The sequence below is a fragment of the Diospyros lotus genome, chromosome 1, assembly GCF_014633365.1.
Source record: "Diospyros lotus cultivar Yz01 chromosome 1, ASM1463336v1, whole genome shotgun sequence".
Lineage (NCBI taxonomy): Eukaryota > Viridiplantae > Streptophyta > Magnoliopsida > Ericales > Ebenaceae > Diospyros > Diospyros lotus.
In genome coordinates this window covers 52,168,292-52,196,041 of record NC_068338.1, presented here as the reverse complement: position 1 = coordinate 52,196,041, position 27,750 = coordinate 52,168,292, and the positions used below count along the sequence as shown (strand labels likewise).

General features: G+C 37.1%; 1 protein-coding gene across 3 annotated transcripts; it reads left to right on the top strand.

The window, feature by feature from the left end:
* Positions 1 to 250: 250 nt before the first annotated feature.
* Positions 251 to 27,720, top strand: LOC127790800 (altered inheritance rate of mitochondria protein 25). Of its 3 annotated transcripts, none has more exons than XM_052320493.1 (12): positions 251 to 387; positions 2,201 to 2,837; positions 2,950 to 3,036; positions 14,767 to 14,808; positions 14,940 to 14,984; positions 15,765 to 15,830; positions 15,921 to 15,977; positions 16,097 to 16,158; positions 17,959 to 18,079; positions 26,418 to 26,495; positions 26,938 to 27,044; positions 27,473 to 27,720. In XM_052320493.1, exons 2-12 carry the CDS (start codon positions 2,223 to 2,225, stop codon positions 27,501 to 27,503), a joined length of 1,311 nt encoding a protein of 436 aa, XP_052176453.1. In that variant the 5' UTR covers positions 251 to 387; positions 2,201 to 2,222; the 3' UTR covers positions 27,504 to 27,720. The 3 variants fall into 3 exon arrangements, with proteins under 3 accessions (XP_052176453.1, XP_052176469.1, XP_052176461.1); XM_052320509.1 differs by having other exon boundaries at positions 287 to 395; XM_052320501.1 differs by having other exon boundaries at positions 321 to 458.
* Positions 27,721 to 27,750: the final 30 nt, after the last annotated feature.

The window sequence follows — 27,750 nt, the reverse complement described above, 5'->3', positions numbered from 1 at the left end:
AGTATGGTTTAGGTTTCGGTTAGTTCGGTTTGTTGGATTTGTCAGTCGGTTTGGTTCGGTTATTGCATATGGTTTGGTTCGGTTCATAATTTTTAGTCGGTTCGGTTTGGTTCGGTTCGGTTATAATCGATTGTCCACCCTTAATTTTAAGAAAATTATATTTAAAAAAAATATATTATTTAAAGAAACTACTCTCCTTCGTGGAAACACTCTAAACAATTGCATCGTTATTCTTCTTCCAATCTTCAAAAGAAATGCAAGCTGCGACGATCTCTGCTAACGAAGGAAATCCTAGTTCCCGTCGAACCTCCAGCGCGAGGTCAAGCTCCTTGGAGGCGGCAATAGCTGTGAAAGCTTGGAGGCGGCAATTGCATCGTTTCTCTCTCTGTACGCGAGTTTGTCCTCTAGATTTTACTACAGTCTATCTGTTTATTCCTCTTTATTTCCCTATGATTCAGGTGCTTTCTGCTGCCATTTATTTTCTTGCATTTCGCTCTCTTTTGTCACTATGATACGACATTATGTGTGTTTTTTTCCCCCATTAACTGACACATTTTGATTTCTAGGGTTTCAAAATTTCAGTGAGCATTAAAACGATATTTCGGTTCATATAATTATGTTCGGTCTTTTGTATGCTCTGTTTCGATAGATGAATCAGGGCTTCAACTATCCTCATGATGAATGTGAATAACATTGTTCTGATGGCTAACTAAAAACCTATTTGGTTATTAATACAAAGAAATCCTGAATTTAATGTTCATAAGTTCACGTGTTTCAATTTGGTTTTTCTATGCGGGTGTAACTTTCTCCTGTTGTTATTGTTGTGCATCTTCATGAAGCAAATTCTCACGCTGGAAATGCGTTGGCCATTTCAAATTGATATTGATTGTGCTTGCTTATTAGTTCTTTGTCATAAGCTGAGGTGCTTGTGTTATGATCTAAGTGCGACTTTTTCTTCCTTTCGTTATATTGGGAATACAAGTTTAGATTCCGGGGCTTTGTCTTCCTTTCATTATGTTGCGCATACAATATTTTAGATTTCACGGTTCAGTTCACAGAATTCAATATGCTTGTCATTACTTAATCAAAGCTTCAGCAGAACATAGAGATGTTATCCAACACAATTGTATGTAGATACCAACAATTAAAAAGACATCTGCAATGTAAGTTCTAGTAGGAATCTTGCGCATATCTCACTTAAGTTCTAATAGGTTTCTAGCACATATCTTACACTAGTTCTAATAGATGTCTATTATCTTTTTTCTTTGTAGTTAGAATAACAATAAAAACAAAGCCTGAATGCCACCTTATCCAGTTGATTACATTGATTTTTTGCTGATCATCTCTATATATAAAATTTTAAGTAATTGAAAAATATATATAGTCTAGTTGAGTTTATATATAGAATTTTGGTATGATGTTGTCATTTTTACAAAATAAACATAATGGACAAAATGATTCAACTATTCGTACAGTTTATTTTTGTTAACACGTGTGCAATAGAGGAGTAAAATTAACATTAAAGAAAACTAATGGCTTGTTTGATTCAAGTTCTGTTTTCGTTTTTACTATTTGTCGTAAAATTTTGGAAATAAATGTACAAAATGTTGTTTGATTGTTTGTTTTCATCTCCAAAAAAATAAAAAAAGAAATTGTTGAAACAATCAATATATTTTTTTTTTCCAGCAGTTTCTCCTCTGATATTTTCCTTTGATTCTTCCCCCTTCAACCAATCCCTCCTACTGTCTCCCCTTGACCTCTCTTTGTCAGACATCAACCGACTTTCTTCTCTATTAGATGTTTCTTCACCCTCTTCCTGCCGATTGTCTCCCCCCCCCCCTTTCTATTTTTCATTTCCTCTTTTTCTTTGGCCAAACTGGACCTGAGTGGCTAACTTAGACCTAGTTTGGGTTTGTCATGAATCATAAAAAAAAAGTTCCAGTGGACATAAATTATGGAAATATAGAAGAAACAAACCACTTCAATACCCCCCCCCCCCCCAAAAAAAAAAAAAAATACTTCAGGCATTCGTATTATCTAAATTCTTCCAGTACTCACAGAAAACTTTAACTGGAACGAGCTAGTGCTTATATTTACTGTCTCCTGTCTGGTGTGGTGTTGCCAGCTGGCTTGGAATGTGATTTATGACTGAGCTTGGAACATACTTAACTCATTGCTTACTTAATTGTTGCCTTTGCAGCCTTCCTTGCATTTTTGGTGAGATGAACTGGATAAAGGGTTTGATTCTTCGTAAAAATTTTCTGAGATCCAGTGGGGAGATTTTTAGATGTAGACAATCAGAATATTCTAGTGTTAACAAGCTCCAAAAGGGTGTCATCCTTTCTGAGAAGATTTATTCCCTTGGCTTGCAGCCAGAAAGACGATGCACAGTGGGAACCTTGTTCCAGCATGCCAAGTTGGATTCTAAACATGCAGATCTCCAAGAAACATCAATCCTAACAAGGAATACTCTGGGAAAACTTCAGCTTTCTTGTCATGTTGAAGGAGATATCTCTAGACAAATAAGACATAGAATGACTATATTTCGACAGTATGGACAAAGCAAACACGATCCAGAACTGAACAGAGATTTTCTAGCACTGCTCTGGGTTGCTGATAAAAAAGTGAAAAGACCTAGATCAAAAAAAAGACAGAAAGTTGTTAACAACCAAGCAGTTTTTCAGAACAAACCTTCTTTCAGACATCTATTAGGAGGATTCTTTTCAGCTGCATCTGCTGACAAAAAGAGATCTTATGACCCGATGAAACCAGTTATTAACCAACCACCCCTTAGCCAGTCAGCCACTGGCATCTTGGAGCCAGCATCTCTGGAGGAGGTGGGCACCTCTGATTTCTTTCTTTCTTTTTTTTTTTCCCGGGTGCATTTGTTCTATTTATGTTTTGCATTTTTTTTATCACCAGATTTTGATTTCTTCTTTATTTTGAAAGGCTCGCATTGCACCTCTTCTAGCAAGGTCCAATTTGCTGATTACTAGGAATATAGAATGGGCAAATGTTGTATTTGGTTTTGAGCAGGTAAGCCGATAAACTGATTGGTTCACATTCTATATAAGCATTTGATAATCATAACAAGTATCTTTTATGCTGTCATTCAAAATCTGTACATGGTTTATGTACCATTATACCTGAATCAAATGATGGGCCAAGATGCTTATTAAAAGAATGTTGGAACTTGCTTTCTGGAGCTGATGGTTATGTTGGATTAACTGAATTGCACATTCTTCAAAATGAATGGAAGAAGGATAAAGAAGACATGGAAAAGATTCTCTGCCTTATTGTGCTTTGATTTTAAAACGACATGTAAGTTTATAAGGTTTCTTAGGGGAATTGCACAATCAATTCCACTAATTTGTTGTTCTTCTTTTGAGTATTAGTTTTGTTGAATTATTGGCATAATTTATAAGTTATATATTTTTGTGACTAGGCCAATGGTACCTCCTCTAGATTCTTTTGATATAAGAATGATTGTAACATGTAAGATGTGTTTTTATGACTGAATATTGGTAGAATATATATGTTTTCCAGCTTCTTTGTGTCTCTTTCAGTTTCCCCCTTTATTTATTTATTTTTGGTCTGCTTTTGTCTCAATTGAGTTTATTTTATTAAATTCTATGGGTTGGCTGATGATAATGGGGTTGTGTATGAGTGGTTATTGTAGAAATCAATGAGCAGAAAGGAAATTTAGAATCAAAATCGTGTATTGAACAATAGGATACATTCCCTATTAATAGGGAAGAGGACACTATAGGAAAGTTCTATGAAAGGGAAGATATGCTACACAATAAACAAGGAAACCATATATGCAACTTTACAGATTTAGGAAACTATTTTAAACTATAATCACATCCCTAATCTTGGAGAGAATCCAATATATTCTTGGAAAGGCTGCTTGCAATCTTTCTCCTCCAAATCATGTGTAATCTCGTGATTCATCTAACAGTCTTCCTCAAGTTGGTGAATGAATATCTATCATTCCCAGCTTGCTTATAAGCTCTTCAAATCTCTTAATAGGTAGGCATTTTGTTAACACATCCGCAATTTGATTTGTTGAAGTAACAAAGGGCATGCATACCTCCTTGGATTCTAACTTCTCTTTAATAAAGTGACGATCAATCTCAACATGTTTGGTCCTATCATGTTGCATCAGGTTGTGTGCAATGTTGATAGCAGATTGATTGTCACGACACAACTTCATAGGTCCATTGCTAGGAATTTTCAGATCTTCCAACGCTATCCTTAGCCATAGTAGCTCACATAGATTGAGGGCCATTGCTCTAAACTCAGCCTCCGCACTAGATCGAGCCACCACATTTTATTTTTTGCTTCTCCAGGACACCAGGTTACCTCCAAGAAAGACACAGTATCCTATAGTTGACCTCCTATCCACCAATGAGCCCCCATAATTAGCATCTGTATATCCTACTACTTTCGTTTCCTTCCTTGGTCTAAATAACAAGCCTTTTTCGGGAGTTGTCTTAAGATAATATAAGATTCTTCTCACTACTTGCATATGCTCCTCAGTGGGATTATTCATGAACTGATTCACCAAGTTAACAACAAATGTAATGTCAGGCCTAGTGTGAGATAAGTAAATCAGACGTCTCACTAATCTTTGATACCTTCTTTTCTCCACAATCGGGCTATTAGAATCTCCCAGCTTTAGATTAGGCTCTAAAGGTTTGCCTGCTGTCCTGCCACCAAGCATCCTTGTTTCCTCTAGCAATTCCATGGTATATTTCCTTTGGGAGAAAAAAATGCCATCCTTAGAATAGGCCACTTCTATCCCCAAGAAGTACCTAAGTTTACCAAGATTCTTGATGTCAAATTCACGAGCTAAATCCTTCTTTAGTTGCTGTTGCTCCTCAATATCATCCCCTGTAACAATGATATCATCCACATACACCAACAAAGCTGTTAGACTACCTTTCTTTGAGTGTTTGATAAAGAGGGTATGGTCTCCCCTTACTTTGCCAATACCCCATGGATTTCATAGCCTTTGTAAATCTGTCAAACCAAGTCCTTCGAGACTGTTTCAGTCCATAAAGAGTTTTCCTTAGCCTGCAAACGTGCCTTGCAACACCATTATTAAAACCTGGAGGTGGTTTCATAAAGACTTCTTCTTCTAGATCACCATGTAAAAAAACATTTTTAACATCTAATTGCATCAATTGCCAACCATAACAACTGGCTAAGGATAGAAGGATTCTTATAGTGTTCATTTTTGCCACTGGTGCAAAAGTTTCCAAATAATCAATACCATAAGTTTGAGTATATCCTTTGGCAACCAATCTAGTTTTATATCTCTCCAAAATGCCATTTGCATTATACTTAACATTAAATACCCATCTGCAACCCATAGGCTGCACCCCTTTTGGCTTAGGCACCATGTCCCATGTTTGATTTTTCTCTAGGGCCCTCATTTCCTCTTGCATAGCATGCACCCAATTCTGATCCTATAATGCCTCCTCCATAGTCTTAGGAATAGCTATAGAGTCAAGGGAAGAGATAAAACACTTGTGCTTAGGAGACAAGCGATGGTAGGAAATGAAATTGGCTATAGGGTGTTTAGTACAACTCCTAACTCCCTTTTTGATGGCAATAGGCAGGTCCAAATCAATGTAATCAGTAGTAGACAAAGGTTCTATTAGAGGATGTATTTGTGTTTGCTGTTTGCTTTCTGTACAACTTATGTTTTGTTGCTTTAAGTGTTGCAGTTATTTGTGTTGGCGCTTGTTAGCTTAGTTCCTTGGTGAATATAAATATTCAGCTTGTTGTTATTTTACTTATGATTTTGTATTACTTGATTCGCTAGTTAATATTGAGAGTTGATTTTCTTTCTTTCTCTCTCTCATCTCGTGCTCTTCATTTTCTTTAATCTTTCTAGTACTATCTCATGGTATTAGAGCCAAAGACGTAAGTCATGGATCCTTCGTTTGCTCAAAGTGCTTCCTCCTCTTCACCACCTTGTTCAACGTCTGTTCTTTCTCTTTCTTGGCAATCTGATTTTGGTGCGATTGCGAAAGCGTTTCAATTCATTCCGATCAAATTGGACTTTGGAAACTATATTTTTTGGAAGGCGCAAATTTTAACCACAATTCGCGCATTCGATTTGTTTCCGTTCTTGAATAAAGTTTCACCACTGTCAAAGTATGTTGTTGATCCTAGTAGCAAGGATGTTGGAGGAACGATGTTGAATCCAGAATACATGACGTGGTTATGATCAGATCAACTCCTCCTTGGCTGGCTGTTCTCAATGATAGATAAAGACATTCTTGCGTAGGTAATCCACTGCGAGTCATTGGCTGAGGTATGGTCTACATTTGAGAATTTGTATTCAAGGCAAACCATTGCTAGGTTGTTTCAACTCAAGCAGCAGTTACGACTAATTAAGAAGGATGCCTTGTCGATTAACAACTATATTCTCAAGATTAAGACTATCAGCCATTCATTAGCTGCTATAGGTGAACCTTTAGATGACAAAGAATTGCTTCTTGCAATTCTCAATGGCTTTGATCATGACTACGAGACTGTAGTTAGCTTGGTGACGTATCAGATGAATGACGTTGATCTGGATAAAGTTCAGTATTTGTTGTTGATGCATGAATAGAGGTTAGCTTCTAAAAACCTACCACTTTCGACTGTTAATTTTGACTCTGATACATCCTCTATGCAAGTCAATTTGACTGATTATAATCAGAAAGGTGGAGGTAATAACTTTCAGCAGCATATGAGAGGTGGTCACAATCAAAGAGGAGGTGGTTTTGGTACACGAGGAGGCCGCGGTCGTGGCTGTCAGTCTGGTAGATGCTTTTATTGTCAATTGTGTGGTAAACCAGGTCATCTGGTTGATCGATGTTATCATCGCTTTGACAAGAATTTTCTGAGGTCGTCTGGATCTTTTCCAAATCAGAATAGTTTTGGTAATTCACCAGCGAATCAACAGTTCGACCCTAGAGCTTATCTAGCCTCCCTAAGTGACTCTAATGAGGTCTACTCGAATGATGTTGGTTCGGTCCAGAGTGCTCACTATACTCATTTTCCTTAGCAACCTTATTTTCCTCAGCAGCCTTATTTTTCTCAGCAGCCTTTAGAACGTCAACCATCTGCTTCAGATCAGTCCTGGTTTGTTGATTCTGGAGCAACAAATCACATCACCAATAATCTTCAAAATCTCTCGTTGCATACTCCTTACAATGGTGGTGATAAAGTGTCTGTTGGCAATGGTAAGAAATTAGCAATTTCTAATGTTGGCTTTGGTCAGTTATATTCTCATTCTCCGCCTTTTTCTTCCATTACCTTACCAAATATTTTGCATGTTCCTAACATGCAAAAAAATCTCATCAGTGTCTCTCAATTAACTAAGGATCATGATCTTATTGTTGAATTTGATTCTCATTCTTGTGTAATTATGGTCAATAATACCGGACAAGTGCTACTCAGAGGGGAGCTTAAGGATGGTTTATATCAACTGAATTCAGCTTTTGTTCCTACTGATTCTAGACTTTCAGCTCATTCTGTTCGTCCTAAGTCTTTTGTATGCAAGACATCTTCTTCTTCGTATGATAGTCTTTCTTTTAACCATTGTAAACCGTTAGACTCCTCTATTGTCAATGTAAATGTTGCTCAAATGAGCAATTTGTGCAAACAATGGCATGCCAGACTTGGGCATCCTTCATTAAATGTACTGCGATTGGTGTTGGATAAAATTCATGTTCCCTTTTCCTTGTCATCTCTTTCTTTTTGTGACTCTTGCAAAATTGGTAAACTTCATCAGCTTCCTTTTTCTAATTGTGAAATCACAGCAGTTAGACCACTTGAACTGATCTATTCTGATCTATGGGGACCTTTTCCCACTTTGTCTACGGAAGGCTATCGTTACTACATTATATTTGTTTATGCCTACACTCGCTATACTTTCTATCCTCTCAAGCTAAAATCTGATGCTTTGTCTGTTTTTACCACATTTCATAAACTCGTTGAACTTCAATATAATGCTAAGGTCAAAGCTTTACAAACAGATAATGGAGGAGAGTTTAAAGCCTTTCTACCTTATCTAGAATTACATGGCATTCAACCTCGATTTACTTGTCCTTATACCTCTCAGCAGAATGGTGTAACTGAAAGAAAACACTGTCATATTGCTGAAATGGGACTCACGTTACTAAATCATGCTGCTATGCCTCTTAAATTTTGGGTTGAGGCTTTTCAAACAGCAATTTATCTTATCAATTTACTTCCTTCTGCTCTTCTTCGGTTTCACACACCAGTTGAGATGCTATCTCGTAAATCACCCTCATATTTGCATCTTCAGCCTTTTGGCTGTGCATGCTTTCCCTATCTTCGTCCTTATACCAAACATAAGTTCAGTTTTCATTCCACCAAATGTATCTTTCTTGGGTATAGTCATGGGCATGCTGGCTATAAGTGTTTAGACTCTTCTGGTCGTATATATGTTTCTCGTCATGTTCTTTTTGAATAATGTTATTGGTACACCTTTGTGTACACCTTGGGCTACACAAAGGTGTACCAATGACAAAAATATCCCTCATGAGGCGCATGGAGAGGCGTAGGGTATTTTGGTCATAATACCCCTTGTGTAGCCCAAGATGTACAAAAATGGTGTACATGTAGCATGATTCGTTCTTTTTAATCCAGATGAGTTTCCTTATCCTAGTTTATTTCAATTTGCATCTTTGTCGTCTTCTGGTGCTTCTACCACTTCTAATCGTCCTTCTACTTTGTTCTTTCAGTCATTTCCTACTTTTTCTTCCTCTGCAGTAGCACAACCTCCGACTCCTTCTTTACCTTTTGCTGCTTCTTCTTCTTCTCCTAGAACTTCCTCATCTCCTGTTTTGGAGCAATCGCTTTCTCACTTAGCTCCGTCATTGTTACCTCCACTTGCTTCTCGTATCTCTCATTCTTCTGTTCCTTCTTCTTGTATTCCTAAACCTTCTATTCATCCTATGCTCACTAGATCCAAGGCTAAACTTCTTTCCACATCTCCTCATGCCTTAGTGAGCTCATTGGCACCTACCACTATTCGTGAGGCCTTCTTAGATTCACAATGGGTCCAGACTATGCAAGAAGAGTATTCTGCATTGCAACGTAATGACACTTGGGTTTTAGTTCCCTTTTCTAAAGACATGAATGTTATTGGCTGTAAGTGGGTTTTTTGGGTAAAGTTTAAGGCAAATGGGACAATGCTTCGTTACAAAGCCCGTTTGGTTGTTAAGGGATTTCATCAAAACCCTGGTATTGATTTTTCCGAGACTTTCAGTCCTGTTGTCAAAGCTCCCACCATCTGAGTCTTGTTTTCTTTGGCTGTTGTGTTTGGGTGGGATATCCAACAGGTTGATGTTAACAATGCTTTCTTAAATGGTGATTTGAAAGAAGATGTTTTCATGTCTCAAATTGAAGGGTTTGTGAATTCTCAGTTTCCTACTCATGTTTGCAAGTTAAAGAAATCTCTTTATGGCTTAAAACAGGCTCCACGGGCCTGGTATACCAAGTTGAGATGTGCTTTACAGTCTTGGGATTTCAATCGGGCTGTTTCTGATGCTTCCTTGTTTATTAAGAGGACTGCTAAGTTTGTGCTATTTGTTTTGATCTATGTTGATGATATATTGATAACTGGTTCTGATCCCACAGCTCTAATCGCTTGTATTCAGGATTTGAATACTCATTTTGCTCTCAAAACTCTTGGCTCTGTTAGCTATTTTCTTGGTTTTGAGGCTCATCATAATCCTACTGGACTTTATCTCACTCAAACCAAATATACTATTGATCTCTTAAAGAAGGCAGCTATGTTGGATTGCAAACCTTGTGAGACACCAGTAAACACAGCTGAATCTCTAATTGCTGAGGGCGAATCTTTTTCTAATCCTTCTCTTTATCGCACTATCATTGGATCTTTGCAATATCTTACCTATACTCGTCCAGATATTGCTTTCATTGTCAATAGACTCGGTTAGTTTCTCTCTGCTCCCAAGCAGCAACATTGGCTTGTATGTAAGAGGCTGCTTCGATATCTTAAAGGTTCTCTTGGTTTGGGATTATTTTTCTCTTTCTCCTCACCTGATCTTTCTCTCACGGTGTACACGGATGCTGATCACGCTGGCTGTAGAGTTACTTGCCGTTCTACTAGCGGGATTTGTGTGTTTCTTGGCAATAATTTGATTATTTGGAGCTCTCGGAAGCAGTCGATTGTCACTCGGTACGTGGGAGAGGCTGAATACAGGGCCATTGCTCTGGAAATCATTGAGGTTATGCGATTAAAATTCTTATTTTCCGAGCTTGGCTATTCCACTGCTCAGGTTCCTATTCTTTGGAGTGACAATCTTTCAACCAAAAGCATTGCTGAAAATCCTGTTTTTTATGCTCGCACTAAGCATTTGGAGGTTGATCTTCATTTTGAGCTGGAGAAAGTTGAGAAAGGGGAAGTTGAAATTCGCTATGTTCCTACTCACTATTAGGTTGCGGATGTGTTCACTAAAGGCTTAGCAAAAAGTCGTTTTCAGCTGTTAAGGGATCAGTTGCATCTACGATTCTCTCCTATTTCGAAGACAATATTCCCAGGGTCTTCTTTCGACTCAGTAGTCAAGGAGTAGTTTCAATTGAGGGGAAATATTAGAGGATGTATTTGTGTTTGCTATTTGCTTTCTGTACAGCTTATGTTTGGTTGCTTTAAGTGTTGCGGTTATTTGTGTTGGCGCTTGTTAGCTTAGTTCCTTGTTGAATATAAATATTCAGCTTGTTGTTATTTTACTTATGATTTTGTATTACTTGATTCGTTGGTTAATATTGAGAGTTGATTTTCTTTCTTTCTCTCTCTCATCTTGTGCTCTTCATTTTCTTTAATCTTTCTGGTACTGTCTCAGGTTCAATGGACTGAGATAATTCCATACTTGATTGTGGGGAGGAAATTGGTTCCTATTGAGCACACTGAATAGGTTGATTCCTCCTTTTATACACGCAGGGTGACCCTTTGAACCTTGCAGGAGAACCAGGGATAAAAGGGAGTAACTCTTGAGATGTTACCTCTTGAGGAGCTGGACATGGAGTAAGAGAGATAGGAGACAAAGAATTAGTGGGAAGAGAAGACTCACTGTCAATGGGAAGAGAAATTGTGGATCGGGGGTCATAGGATTGAGTGGATGATGGCTAAAACATTGATTCCAAACTTGGCAAGACCTGGGCACCACCTAGACTCTCCCCCTGGTGACCAAAAACACAAGGACAAAAGAAGGCTTGTTTTTCCACAAAGGTAACATCTTTAGAGATAACAAACTTCCTAGTTGGAGGATAGTAATATTTATAGCCCTTTTGAGTAGAAGAATAACCAAGGAAGACACAACGAAGAGCCCTCAGGTCAAATTTGTCCCGATTTTGTTTAGACACATGCACAAAGGCCACACACCCAAAAACCTTAAGTGGGAGAGGAGAATGGAGAGAGAGAGCTGGAAAATGAGTAGCAAGACAGTGATGGGGACTAAGATTTCCAAGCACTCGAGAGGGGGCCTGATTAATCAAATGGGTAGCAGTTAGCACAACCTCACCCCAAAAGGTTTTAGGGATAGGACTCTGATGCAAAAGAGCTCAAGTCACATTGAGAAGATGCCTCATTCTTCTCTCAGCAACCTCATTTTGTTAGGGGGTGTCAACACAAGAGGATTCATGGAGAATTCCTCTTTGTTGGAAAAATTGATTGAGAGTTTGATTAAAGTAGTCTCGGGCATTTTTAGTTTGAAATTTTTGAATTGATACCCCAAATTGGGCGAGAATCATCATGTAAAAAGACTGCAGGACACTACTAAGGGCTGCCTTCTCTTTTAATAAGTAAACCTAGGTCATTTTAGTGCAATCATCAATAAAAGAAACAAACCATTTTGCCCCTGAACAATTAGGAAGTTTTGAGGGTATATATCAGAGTGCACCAATAAAAAAGGAAACAAGGACAATTTATTACTGACAGCATAGGGAACTCTATGATGTTTGGACACTCCACACACATCACAGTGAAAATCACTAATATTAAGATTTAAGACCATGAAAGAGATTAGGAAACATAGATTTCAATAGAGAAAAAGGAGGGTGCCCTAGTTAAGATGGTGAAGCCATACATCCTCTTTTGTAGAAGTTGATTTGGAAACATGGGTTAGGATAGGCTAATCTCCTGCAGGGAAATCATGGATCTGCTATTGCTGCAAGTAGTACAGTCCCCGGTGTGCTCTAGCAATACCAATCGTCCTCCTCGTGGCCAGATCCTGAAACACACAATCATAGGGTGAAAAGATTACACGACAATTGAGGTCTCGTGTCAATTTACATACTGAAAGAAGATTGGTAGAAACGCTGGGAACATAAAGAACATGTTGCACTTTAAAAACAGGAGTGAGGCTCACTTTTCCATGCCCATCAATAGGAACAAATTGGCTATTGGACTGTAATGTTTCTGGAGCTATTCAAGAGTTCATATGCTTCAAAAAAATTGAGGTTAGGAGTCATATGATTAGTAGCTCGAGAGTCCAATATCCATAACTCATTCCTAGGTATTTTAGAGGCAATAAAATTCTCAGAATTAAAACACATACCCTACTTGAGCTAGAGAGCATGAATCCCCTTGAAAGGTTTTCAAAAAAGATTTCAACTTACTAATCTTCTCAATGTTTAGTCCTCCTAAATCAGGTATGTTTGCAGCCTCTTCTTTTCCAGCAGTTTCTTCTCCTTCTTTAGTGGTCAAATAAGCTCTCATGGGCTGTTTGGCCTGCAAACCCTTGAATCCTCCTCCCATCTTGCTTAAGACTGCTTGTTTTCCATGTAATTTGAAGCATGTCTCGCATGTGTGTCTACATTTCTTGCAATAAGAACACCACACCCCTTACTTATTCTGTTTCGAAGAGAACTGCTCCTTACCTTGAGGCGATTTTGACCATGCTCCTTGCATTCTATTAGAAAGCATAGCAGAACATTCCATATGATTATCACTAAACATGGCAATCCTTCTATGTTCTTCACTCCGAATTATAAAGTAGACCTCATTCAAAGATGATAGTTTTTCTTGGCTAAGGATCTATGCTCTAACTTGATCAAATTCAGGGTTAAGTCCGGCCAAAAACTCTACTATTCTATCTCTTTCTAGCATTGAGGTTAGAATAATAGTGTCTTCACTACATACCGTCTTAATGTCTTGGTAGTGATCCAATTCAAGCCAAAAACCCTTCATTTTGTTCTAATAATCTGTTACATTCATAGATTCTTGTTTTGTGCCACTAATCTTGGTCTTAATCTCATAAACAACAGATGCATCTTGCACCTTTGAGTATGTCATTTTTACTGTCTCCCATATATCCTTAGTCGTAGATAAAAACATGTAATTTTTCCTTACCTCGGGCTACATCGAACTCCACAACCATGACATTAACATGGAGTCCTCAATGTCCCAAGCAGCAAACATAGAATCTGAGGACTTAGGAACTGGTCCATGAGGTGAGAGATCTTCCCCCTTCCCTTCAAATAGGTCCTTACCAATTGAGACCATTGGAGGTAGTTGCCACCATCCAATTGGTATGATTGATGCATGCTGGGCAACTCACCAGAAGATAGGCCTCCATTCGTAGATTCAATAGGTATCGCCTCTTTTGCTGGCATAAGAGATGTGGCTTTTGTGATCTCTAACATTCTGCAGGAAGATAATTAATCGAGAAAGGACAGGAAGCAAGCAGGGCAATGAAAGCCGGAAAGAACAAGATCATAGCAGGGGCAGGGGCAATGAAGGCTGGAAAAATGATTTTAGGTCTTCCTTAGGTTGGCTCTGATACCATGTAGAAATCAATGAGCAGAAAGGAAGTTTAGAATGTAAATTGTGTATTGAACAATGGAATACATTTCCTATTAACAGGGAAGAGGATACACTATAGGAAAGTTCTATGAAAGGAAAGATATGCTACACAATAAACAAGGAAACCATATATACAACTTTACAGATTTAGGAAACTATTTTAAACTATGATCACATCCCTAATCTTGGAGAGAATCCAATATATTCTTGGAAAGGCTGCTTGCAATCTTTCTCCTCCAAATCATGTGTAATCTCGTGATTCATCCAACAGTTATATTTTTACTCATAATTTGTCAACAATGTAGAGAAACTCCAATCCAGGTCTGTTATACCACCAATAGGAGTCTTTACCAACTAGCTGGCACCATCACAACAGTATAAGTAATTATCATTTTTATTTCTTCTTGTCATGTTGTTCTTTTTTTTCCTATTCTTATTTTTGCTTCTTTTGAGGTTAAGCCATGTTTTTGCAAGTTTTATTCTGTGAATAGTTGAAATCGAATCAATTCACTGAGTAGTGAGTATGGAGAGAAAATAACTCCATTAGGCTTTATAGCTTGAGTCATATCAATTAGGTTTTTACAAGATAAGGTACTAGTGTAGCCAATCCACATTCATTCTAACACCATAGGTAGTTTCAACTTTGTTTTATTTGCTAAGGTCTAGTTTCAACTTATTGACTTTTAACCATGGCTGCTCTTTTATTGCTGTTTTTGACATCCTTGACATGACGAAAAAATATATGCTTATCCATTTTGAAGTAATGTATGAGCTATATAATGTTTTTTCATGTCTTACTGATTATTCACTCCCCCCCCCAAAAAAAAACTGGAAAAAAATTACGTATTAGTTGTTATTTATCTTGTATTTGAGTATCCAAGAATAAATTTTATCACCTGGAATTGCAGGAAAACCAATATGCTATAGTAGACATTTGCTACCCTCAATCAGTAAGTAGCCTTTCTAATCTGTGCAACCTCATGACGCTCATACCTTGATGTAGTTTATCTACAAAGTAAACTGATTTATGCACTGCAATTAGAGATCCGTGCAAGTTCTGATAGTTGTTATTGTTGTCCAGCCTGTGGGTTTTATCCTTGAACAAAGTAATGTGATTGCCAGACAGGTAATTTTCCCAAAGTTGTTCTTTATTTTTGTTGATTTTTCATTTGTGGATGCATGTTATACCTGTGAAACAACATATGTAAGCATTTATTTTCTATTCCTTTTAAGAAAACTCAAGGACCAGCTCAAACTAGTTTTGTAGACTTGTCTTACTTCATGATCCTTTAACTCAAGGAAATAACCTGTTGATTCACCTGTGTAACTTTGTCATGCTTTTCGCCTTGTCATTTTACAATCTTCTGTGTTTCATATTTTTTTATACCAGTCGATGTCTAGATCATTAATTGCTTCAGCATCTTGTGCTGGAAGGCTTGAAGTATCTGCCTAAACTAAAGTAGGGGGATCTACTGTTATGTCATTCTCTAAAAATATGGGAAGCATGTTGTATTTAATATTTGGCCACCTCCTTTTGCTACCTTTTCTACTGAAGCAGCAGTATAATTAGATTTTCATATGAAAAAAGTCCAAACTAGGGAGCCTGCATGCAAAAAGCATGTGTAAGGTCATGCAATTTTGATGAACAGAATCAAACACATTAGAAGGCACTCAGGACAGGTCCAACATCAAACCTTGATCCATGTCTTCTGCATGTCAGTGTCTATCTATATTTCTGCCTCCTTCAGGGGCAATAAATATCAGAAGAAAAACAGCCATTGCTGATTGGTTGCTTTGTTTTGATGCTATGCTTTCATTATCTTCAGAACTTCCAAAATGGAATCATACTTTAATTTTATCATATAATTGCTTTTTCTGAATGCAATAATGTGATGCCATGGTGCAGCTGCTTCGTCTGAGGCGTCCTTTCGTAGCTTCCATAACTGATGCTATGGGCAATGAGCTATTTAGGGTGAGAATTTGAAGCATAGATTTTGATGCCCCCCTGCTGGTTTTAGATGCATAGCTGCAGCTTTAGGCTTTATTTAATCCCATGTTTTAGGTCCGGAGGCCCTTTTGGTGGATGACAAGCTCAATTTATGCAGAGATAGATGGTAAGGTATGGCAGTTTAGAGTTATGTAGTACTATAATTGTGTAGTTTGTTGTTCAAGAACAGCATAGTCACTGTTGGTAAATAACAGTAAACAAGATGGTAATGTTTGATTGTCTTTCTGTAGGAGCTTGGCGTTGTTCACCGGAGGTGGCATTTGTGGAAGAGGATCTATGATCTGTACTTGGGGTAATTTTTTTCATCATCATTAACTTTGCATGATCTAAATTTTTCCCACTCAACCATTTTATTTTGTTTTTTTGATCTTATAAATTGAAACTGAATTTTTCTAATGTTTAATTTGTGAATTCATCAAAATATTATACAAGGAGTGATTTGTAATTGGAGAAGTTGAAAGTAGGCTTGTATTCAGTATGAAGCGTAAATTTTGGATTAAGGTATAGCTCACTTCTTGATTAAAGAAGGGTTGGCTGTTTTGTGGGAAAAAATAGATAAATGCCTTTAGGAGAGGGAGCTATTGGTGGTGAGTGGAGGTAGTCTCAAAGTCTGGGCTTGAAATAATTTGATGGGAAAACCTTGTTTTGTATATGGGCTGAGCTTTGTGCTCTGCATTATTTATCGAGAACTAAAACAAATAAACCATGTATGTTGATAAAAACGTATAATTTTCCCCAAAAAATTATTAGATAAGTATATAATGAAATGGGAAAGTCTTTTCTTAAGGTAGCATTTGTTAAAATGAGTAAGATAAGGTTGTATCAAGATAATGTCGAATGTTTTTCGGATCAAGATATGGAATGGTTAAAATAAGGTTGGGAAGTATTTCAAGTTTTTTATCAAACTGTTAAATTAATTTTTTTGGAATGCACTGGAGGACATACGCGTCATTTTTTCTTATTTATAAGGTCCAAGATATGCTTATCTGCAGGGGCAGGAGAGATAAATTTATCTAGAAAATGCCAAATAAGAAGTCATTTGATTTTTTTTTTCTAAGGGTCATAAGATAAATTTAACAAATACAATGGAAAACACTTTTGTCTGAAATACTTTTCATATCCCACTTTTTTTGGTCTATATCTTGATTAACAAATGCTACCTAAGAAAAAGAATAAAGAGACCAAACTCAAACTTAAAAACTCTATTTCATTCATCATCAACTGCACCTTATCCTAAGTTCTTAACCAAGTTAGGGTTGAGAGTATGACATTCATATTGTCAATTAACTTCAAAAAGTCACATTGACAATTCATATCTATGCGAAAGAACAATGCAAAATCTAACGTCAAATGCCCTTCTTGACGCAAACCTCTAGTAAAGGGATGATTAGAGAAAGTTATAACACCAACTTCATATGAAAAAGTTTCATGAGATGTGGTAAATGCAGATAATTGATATGATTGTCACATAGTTAATATTGCGAAATCAACTAGTATAACATAAACACAAACGCCAAAAAAAAAATTAATAATAATAAAACCCTACATATTGAATCATTGATAAAAATGTTTGATTTTCCAAAACATTAGTAAAAGTGTAGAATGGAATGTGAAAGTCTTCTCCTTACAAAAAAGAATAAATAGACTAAAACCTCTCCCTTCAAGCTAAGGGTGGAGTTGGTAGATCTCTATTTCCTTCAGAAAGTACCCTTTGAATAACCCTTTCACCAAGAAGCAAAGATAAGGCTGCTGGGAGTTTTGTGTAATTGCATCCCCTATGCATTATACAACTACAATTAGATACACTTCAAAACATGGAAAATCACAATCAAACAATATGGTAGTAAACTGGAATTTGAATTCAAGTGGAGGCAAAACTTAAAAGTTCCTACATAACTAAAACCTTAGGTAATTATAATTATAAAGTTATAAAATTTATTAGAACTATTGTTATCCATCTGCTGACCTCCTAATCCATGTTAGTTTCTGTAATTAATTGTATGCAGGTACATATATATATGCATGAATATATGTGATTACATTTTCATATTCTTGTCCTGTATATATACATGTATATATATATGTTTTGTAGGAATAAACAGTTTTCTGTGGTTGAGAATCCTGGCTTTTGGAACTGGACATTTACTTTGAAGGACATGGATGGGAGAGTCCTGGCTGAAATAGATCGCAACTGGAGAGGTTTTGGTTTTGAGGTTGTCTCTTCACTTACTAGTGTTTATTATTGTTTGTTTAGCCTGTTGTGACTCATCCACTTACCATTATTCCGCTTCACTACTTATTTATCCTGTTAGTTTTGAAGTGTGCAGTTCCTATCTTCTCATCAAGAACAAATCCGGCTTAACATTTCTATTTAATGGCCTAAATTCTACCTGGAAAGCTGACTTATATTATATCTTTCACTGGATATTCTCTGACATTTGGAAAAGCAACTATACAGTATAGTTGTTGCACACAAATATAGTTCTATGTGTGATCATGTGGTGAAAAATAGTCTAAAATATTTGTTATTGCACCCTGAATATTGTTAACGGCTAATTCACAGGACTCGTAACTTTCTGTCTTCCTCTTCTTTACCAAGTATAATCAATAAGGTTTGAGTGACATCTGTTGAAAATAGGATTCATGACACAATTAAGCGGGTTTTGGCTAGTGTCATCAGTTTTGTTTTTGTGCAATTCCAGTACAAAAATAGACTATTCCGTTCAAGTCAAACTATTGGTTGTTACAAGGCAATTTCAAGTGGTATTGGTTGGTATATCGTTCAATACCAATGCTTACTCAGTTCCTTCTCAAAGTCTCAAATTCCTAAATTCTAAATTCTATTCCCCTCTTCCTTTAGCATTTGCCTCTTTACACAACTTTTTTTGTGTAATTCTATTAATGAGAGTATAAAAATTTTGTTAGGAAATTTCTAATTTTATTTATTTTATTCTTTAGTTTACTTTTCTGTATTTTCTTCTGTTTTAGTTGTTTGAATTTTTATTATGTTTCATTTTATTTGAGTATTTGTTTTATTTACTAAGTATCAGTTTGTGTAGTACCATAGTATTTGCTTTTTTGTTTCTCTGTATCTCAATATCTATTCTTTTGTTTCTTTGTATCTCAATATCTTTTTTTTTTTTCAATTTGTTTATGTTTTTTTTGCATTGGTTTATATTTAATTCGTCAAGAGGAAAATGGTTGATAACATCTCATTAATTCCAAAAATTAGATTAGATTGATTAATTAGTTTTCATCATTTGGATTTATTTATATTCTTTTACTTATCTTATTTTTTCTATATGGATTATTAATTTATTATAATGTTATATTCAAAGTAGTACTTTGTACTTATTGTGTTAGTAATAAAATTGGTATCATGCTTGGTAGATTGACAATTATGATTTTGACATATGAAAAGAAGACTAAGAGACGTAATTGTGCTATGAGTGGATGAAATTAAGGAGGTTCGTCACAAAAGAAGTAGAAGAGGCCCGAACAAAATGTGGTGTAGAACTCTTAGGCATAACAAGGGATATAATTATTTATTAGATTATATGACTATGGATAGAGATGATTGGATGGAGAGTTGGAATTAATGTAGCCAACTCCGCTTAGTGGGATTAAGGCTCGAGATGATGATAAATTTTGGTTATAATTGGCTGTAAAAGAATTCCTAATGATAATATTTGGACAAACAAATTATCTTACATGTAATGACAAAGCAAGGAGCATAGTTGTACCCATTTTCACTTTTATTTATATATCATCTAAACTGTTGAAGATCACAATTGGTTGTTTGTGTGCATGTTCATGCATGGTAATGTTGGGGCCTGCATATCAATCAAAGATGCCACAGTATCCACTGATTCCTTTCTCTCTAGAACAAGAAGTTTTCTAAGTTTACTTAATAGTGTAAATATGTATCTCTCTCATTTATGGTAGTTCTTGTAGGTGGTAAGGTTGTATAGATTGTAGTTTCTATTTTATGTTTCTCCTCTCCTCTATAAGAGGATATCAACTATGTACATTGGAATACAAGTAAGATCACTATTCTTTTTCTACATGGTATTAGAGCCCTCGATTCTGGCCTGATCCGCCTCCAGCCCTAACGAGTGCCTTCATTGCATTGTCTTCCCTCTGAATTCGAGAAAGCCTTCATTGCTTCCCCCTCATTCAATCAATCTAACCAATAAGCATGTCAGAATACTCAAAAGTTGTTCCAACCGTGATAACTGGGGAATCTACTCCATTGATCAACCTATTGGAACAGGAGATTTACCAAGTGTGCACCAGTCCTATCGCCTAGACGGTAGGAATTACATGCAGTGGGCACAGCTCATCAAGACCTTCCTTAAAGGCCGGGGAAAAGTCAACCATCTAATGAGATCTCCACCAAAGGACTCGGATCCTACCTTCACAACCTGGGTTGTAGAGGATTCCCTCATCATGTCTTGGTTGTGGAGTGCAATGCAATCGGAGCTCAGTAAGAACTTCATGTTCTTGAACGCATCAAAGGAGATATGGGAGATCATGAAGCAGACATACTCCAAGGTCCAAGATGCCTCTGTGATCTTTGAAGTCAAAACCAAGGTTAACACTACTAAGCAAGGACATTTAACAATTACAGGGTATTTTAATAGGATGAAAGGATTATGGTTGGAACTTGACCAGTATCAAGCCATAAAGATGGTGTGCAGTGAGGATACTGCAACCCTTAATTGAATTTTTGAGAGAGAGAGAATTGTTGAGTTCTTGGCAGGTCTGAATCCTGAATTTGATCAAGTAAGAATTCAAGTTCTTGGGAAAGACAAACTTTCTATGTTAAATGAAGTGTTTGCCACTGTTAGGAGTGAGAAAAATCGAAGAGGTGCCATGCTCAATGAGCATAACCTTGAAGGTTCAGCCCTAATGACCAACAACAAAGAAGGAGGTGGAATTAAATTTGGGAAGACAACAATCCAAAGCAGAGGTACAAGTTGTGAGGGGCAATGGTGTACCTATTGCAAGAAACCAAGGCACACCAGAGAGACATGTTTTAAACTGCATGGGAAACAGGTAGTTTTGAATAAGATTGGTGGCTTCAAGAACATGAATCACCAAAGCTATCTCTCAAGCAAGGAACCAGAGGAAAGAACTGAAAAGGGAGAAACAACTGAGACTAATCTCAATCAGTTGAATTCAAAGGAACTTAATAAGTTGATGGCTTTCCTACGTACATTCCAAAATGGAGCATCCTGCTCTTTTGTGCAAGGTAAAAACCTAAATTATGCTTCTTTTTCAACCTCTAAAACTGATTGAAATAACATGTGTATTCTTGATTCAGGAGCCACCGATCACATGACCCCTAATCTTCATTTTTTTGAAACTTGTGAACCTCTTGAAACTATCAAACTGATCACTATTGCAAATGGAACCTCTATTCCTATTACAGGAAATGGCAAAGTCCATCTTAGCCCTTAACTGTCCATTAACCAAGTACAACATGTTCTTAATTTGACTACCACTCTGATTTCCATTCATCAACTGACTAAAAACCTAAATTGCCATACTGTTTTTTCTCCACATATGTGTAAATTTCAGGCCATGGATACGGGGAAGATGATTGGTGTAGCTGAGGAGCATAATGGGTTATATGTCTTGCAAGGGGAGAGTGTGTGCCCTAAAAAGAGATAGCTGGGAATGGCATGTTCCTCTTAATCCGCTTTAGATATTTCTATCATCTGGCTTCACCATTTTAGATTAGGTCATCTCCCTTTTATTCTGTTGAAAAGAATGTTTCCTACTTTGTTTAACACACTAGATCCTAGTAGCTTTCAATGTGATGTGTGTGTAATGGCTAAGCATCATCGAGTGTCTTATCTAATTAGCAATAAATTTTCTTCTAAGCCATTTACTTTCGTCCACTCTGATGTTTGGGGGCCATCCAAAATACTAAACTGTTCTGGGGCAAAATGGTTCATATCCTTCATTGATGATTGTACTCGGATGTGTTGAGTTTTTCTTCTAAAGGATAAGGCTGCCATTGGGTCCATTCTTTCATATTTTTGCAAAATGATCTCTACTCAATTTGGCACATCTATCCAGAAATTTAGAACTGATAATGCAAGGGATTATTTCAATAATCACTTGTATTAGTTCTTCCAACAAGAGGGATTTGTCCATAAATCCTCTTGCATAGATACTCCACAACATAATGGAGTAGCTGAAAGGAAGGTGAGACATCTTATCAATGTGACCCGAACTCTCCTTCATCTTCACCATGTTACAAAACATTATTGGGGAGAAGCTGTGTTAGTAGCAACTTATGTAATTAATAGGGTTCCATCTAGGGTTCTTAACCACCAAAGTCCTTTTCAACGTTTAGTCTCTTTTTTACCTGATCTCACTCTACATTCTCCCCTACCTCTTAGAGTGTTTGGGTGTGTATGCTTTGTTCACATTCCTAAAGTCAATCGGGACAAACTTGATCTTAGGACTCACGGAAACCTCATGGAAGTTCTATGTTTCCAAAGATGTTACCTTTGTTGAGTCCCATTCTTTCTTTGGTCCTTCTCAAGCTAGACCTCAAGGGGAGTCTATTAGGCCCGCTGATCCAGCCATTGAACTTCTCTTTCCTACCCTAGAATCAACACCATTAGGTCCCAGTCAACTTGATCACCTACCTACTCTCACACTTCCTACTTTGCCTCAATATTCTTCTCCTATGCATCACAATCCCCCCCCCCCCCCCCCCCCTGCACGGAACAAGCAGATCAACTACTACCATCTCTTGTTAGATACAAGGGCTCTCCTTTTGTGTACAAAAGAAGACGGCCTATTGATGATCCCCAACCTACACCACCATCAGCATTGGATCCAGACTTGGAAGTAGCACCTTATGGAGGTTCACCTGGCGATTCTAATTCAACCATCCCTAACCCTGAACCTCCTGACCTAGACCCACCCGTTGCTATTCGAAAAGGGGTCAAAACCTATACCAAACACCCATTAGCCAATTATCTCTCCTACCATCGCCTTTCCCCAAGTCACAAAAGCTTCCTAACCTCATTGGATGCTATCGTAATTCCTAGGATCTAGACTTGAGAATTAGTGTCTAGACCCAAAGGAGTTAAGCTAGTTTCTAATTCAACCATCCCTAACCCTGAACCTCCTGACCTAGACCCACCCATTGCTATTCGAAAAGGGGTCAAAACCTATACCAAACACCCATTAGCCAATTATCTCTCCTACCATCGCCTTTCCCCAAGTCACAAAAGCTTCCTAACCTCATTGGATGCTATTGTAATTCCTAGGATCTAGACTTGAGAATTAGTGTCTAGACCCAAAGGAGTTAAGCTAGTGGGCTATTGGTGGATCTTCACTTTGGAGTACAAAGTTGATAGCACACTAGATAGGTATAAAGCTCGACTTGTTGCCAAGGGTTATACTCAGTCTTATGGCATAGACTACCTTGAGTCATTTGCCTCAATGGCCAAGATGGATACAGTTCGAGTGCTTATATCCTTAGTAGCCACTTACGGGTGGAAGTTTACAGCAATTGGATGTTAAAAATATTTTTCTACATGGGGATTTAAAAGGAGAGGTTTTCATGGTGGTGCCTCCTGGATTTCACCAAGAGGGTGCAGGGCACGTATGTGGGCTTAAAAAGGCTTTGTATGGGCTCAAACAGTCCCCTCATGCCTGGTTTGACCGGTTCTCTAAGGTTGTGATTTCTATGGGATATCATCAGAGTGGAGGGGATCATACTCTCATCAAGCATTTGGGTGAAAAGGTAACAACATTAATAGTTTATGTTGATGATATTGTGGTAACTGGAAATGATGCAGCTGAACAGGAATTTCTAAAACAAAATTTAGCCAAGGAGTTTGAGATTAAGGACCTTGGGGTGCTCTGAAATATTTTTTAGGCATTGAAGTAGCCTATTCAAAGGCTGGAATTTTCTTGTCACTGCACAAATATTTCCTTAACCTGCTTGCTGAAATAGGTCTGCTAGGGGGCAAAGGAACAAGGATATCGGTAGACCCTAACATTAAATTGCAGGGGAATTCAAGTGAAGAGGTTAAGGATAAAGGGAGGACTAATTTATCTCTCTCACACTAGGCCAAATATCGCCTTTGATGTTAGTTTCGTGAGTCAGTTTATGCACAATCCCACTGAGGAACATATGCATGCCGTGAGGAGAATTTTGAACTACCTCAAAGCTACATCGGGCAAGGAGATTCTATTTACACCAGGTGTTGATTTGACAATATAAGAATACACGGATGTTGACTATGGAGGGTCTCTAGTGGATAGAAGATCCACATCTAGGTATTGTGTATTCTTAGGGGGGAATTTGGTCTCTTGGAGAAGTAAGGAGTTGTGGCTAGATCAAGTGCTGAGGCTGAATTCTAGGCTATGACCCTTGGTTTGTGTGAGCTATTGTGGTTATAGATTCTACTAGAGGATGTAAAAGTCTCGGTGCAAAGACCTATTGAGCTTTGGTGTGATATCAATCGACTATTAGTATTATCCATAATTTGGTCCAGCATGATCGGACAAAACATATTAAAATTGACTGCCATTTTCTTAAGGAAAAGTTAGATTCTGGTTTACTCACTATTCCCTATGTGCCATCCAGCCATCAAGTGGCAGATGTTCTTACCAAAGGGCTGCCTATCACATGATTTGAAGATTTAGTAGGCATGCTGGGGATGATTGACATCCATTCCTCAGCTTGAGGGAGAGTATTGAAGATCACGATTGGCTGTTTGTGTGTGTTCATGCATTAATGTTGGGGCCTGTATATCAATCAAAGATGCTGCAGTATCCACTGATTCCTTTCTCTCTAGAATAAAAAGTTTCCTAAGTTTAGCTTAGGAAACTTAATAGTGTAAATATGTATGTATCTCATTTATGGTAGTTCTTGTAGATGGTAAGGTTGTATAGATTGTAGTTTCTATTTTATGTTTCTCCTCTCCTCTATAAGAGGATATCAACCATGTGCATTGGAATACAAGTAACATCACTATTCTTTTTCTACATAAACATTTATCGAACTTTCTAGTATATGTTTAGACTTGTTTTGTTCTCAAATAATTCTTATAGTGAAGTAGATAATAAATGTGATGCATGTTAGATTTTTCTTCTCTTGTCAAAATACGTCTTGATTTCAGAATGTTTCAGTATGTTTTTGAATGTTCCAGTGGAAGCACAGGGCCTGTTTTCTTCTGTTTAGTTGTAGAAAACAGCCCCGTTTTCTGATAAATTACTACGCAAGCACAAGAAATGGAAAGTTAGAAAACATTTTCAAATAAAAAAAAAACATTCAAATAGAAAATAGAGATTTGGAGAACAACTTGGAAAACGCCTAACATGAGTTTTCTAAGTTTTCCTTATAAATTTGGAGATATGGAAAATATGGTTTTCCAAGAATTTTTCCCAAATCATTTCCATCTCTTTCTCTAACAAAAGTTACACAAAAGAAATTAAAACATATATCTTTTTTGAACACGTGTTCCAATTTTCTAGATTGGAAATTAGTTTTCTATACTTCTAACATTTGAATGCATTTTTCAAATTTTTCTATGGAAATGAAAATTAGATTTTTATAGAACATTGGAGATAGAAAACTAGAAATAATTTTTTTACAACTAAGCAGTCCCTTGGTATTTTGATATTCCAGTAATGTTCTGGCCTTTTGGCTGGAAAAGAAACAAAGTTTTGTTCCTTGGATGTAATCTAAAAAGGACTATAATTGTAGTTGTTATTTCTTCTAATGGTAAATTATACTGTTAGTCTCTTAACTTCATACTTGATAACAAATTGGTCACTATACTTCAATTTTTGTTAAAATTCAATCCCTCTTTTGATTTTCCATCAAATTTTGTTAATGAAAATTGATGTGACAAAAATTAATATAGACCCCCAAAATTGCTTGACTGTGGGATTTTGGCAATTTTAGCATTAAGTGATTTTGGGGTTTATATTAATGCATGGCATGCCAGTTTCTGTTAACAAAATTTGATAGAAAATTGAAAGGGGGACTGGATTTTAACAGAAATCAAAATTTAATGACTGGTGAGAAAAATTAAATTATAGTGACCAATTTGTTATGAAGTGCCAAGTTGAGGGACTACTGATGTTATTTACTCAGTCTTTCAACATGGTGAAATTTAAAGATGAGCTGCCTTGAATCAGTGAATAGCACTCATAATATTTTGAGGAGCCCCTCCTGCCAGCGTTTGAGTTCACCTTATTTGAACATATACCTGCGGTTGTTCACTTACTGAAATCCTTAAAGTGCCTATCATTCATTCAAAATAAAGACGTGCTAATGATGAAGGATGCACTTAGGAAGAAATCAAAATGAGCTCAGAGCAAAGTAGAAATCTGTGCAAAATATAGCCAAATAAAGAAACATCTCTTGATGGCTAAGGCTTATGTTTATCGTAAGGTAGGAGCAACCCCTGTTGTATTAGTCTTTTCCTTTTTTCTTACATGTATTTCACATTTTTTCCATGTTGAGTCTATGGAATTTGCTGATCTTTGTATAAAACTATGATGTAGATCTTCACTGATGCTGGCCAGTATGTGATCCGTTTTGGAACTGCTGATGCCGAAGCCAATGTTGGCCCAGCTGGAATGGTAAATTACAATATAATTGGCTGAAAGAATTTTGTTTCGTATTGTATTGTCTAGTTGTTGGTCAACGGCATTGAGATTTATATGAGGTTGTGGGTTTGAGCTCCTACTTTGAGGAACCATTGCCTACTGCAATGGTGAAAGCTTGAGTTCGTTTTTTTGAGGATAGGTAGTTTAGAGTGAAGACACCGTATCTTTCTTTTCCAGTTTATCTTGGGCAATACTGATTTAAGTAATCCTATTTGTACATTCAGGTTGACATCCATGTTGACACCTCATTAATGAGGGGTGTATTTCTAATTGATTAATGAAATGTCAACATTGGTGTCAACTTAGATGTGCAAATAGCATTACTCCACTGATTTTGGGACCAAAATTGTATGGAAGCCTTTTACCCCCCCGCATATTATCTTCTAGTATTTAATTATGCAGTTTGTTTTTGTAGGTTCAGGAGCTAGAAGTGGTCCGCCCCCTGACTTTATCTGAAAGAGCAATAGCTCTTGCCCTTGCTGTTTCACTGGATAATGATTACTTTTCACGCAGGGGGGGCTGGTAAGTTACTAATTTCAGTACTCTGTCTTAACCTTGTGATGAAAGTTTTGAGTATGGCAAACCCTATAAATGTATCTGACCCCACCTAATAGGATTAATGCTTGATATTTTGTATTTTCTCGTTCTTGTATCTGTATTTTGGTTCTGCAATTTGCAACTTGTTTCTTTTACACTTTTATGCATATAATAATTTTTACCGGTGATATGTTACATATTTGTTCGTTTTTTCTGAAATTATCCGTACCAATTTTATTTTCATTTACTCAATAAGACAGGCTGAAAGCCTGCCCTACCTAATATAGGGAGTTGTAGCAGTAATTAAAGTCTGACAAGCCACCGCCTAGTATTGTGATATGAACTACCCAGCTTTTAGTTGCTACTTTTGCCAGGTGGTATAATTACGGACTTGATTTCTATTTTGTTGTCAGGGTAATGCCGTTCGTTGATGTCGGGGAATAATATTTCCACATGGTGCGTGCGTTGATGCAAAGTCATCTGCAGGGATGAATCGTATTGTCCAAACCAAAACTCTTTTTGAGGTTCTTCATGATGTATATAGAGATTGATTCCCGATGCTCCGATGCATGCCATGATCCGTCGTATGATGATGCATGCAATTTATATTTTGTCCAGACCCAGCGGGTATGGGTATATTATGATGCATGCGCATTTATAATTGTGATTGTTGCCAAATTGCATACCATAG

Coding starts and splice junctions, on each gene's coding strand:
- LOC127790800 (XM_052320493.1), top strand. CDS start 2,223: ATGAACTGGATAAAGGGTTTGATTCTTCGTAAAAATTTTCTGAGATCC. Junction 3,037..14,766: donor TTGTATTTGGTTTTGAGCAG/GTAAGCCGATAA, acceptor CTGGAATTGCAG/GAAAACCAATATGCTATAGT. Junction 14,809..14,939: donor ACATTTGCTACCCTCAATCA/GTAAGTAGCCTT, acceptor ATTGTTGTCCAG/CCTGTGGGTTTTATCCTTGA.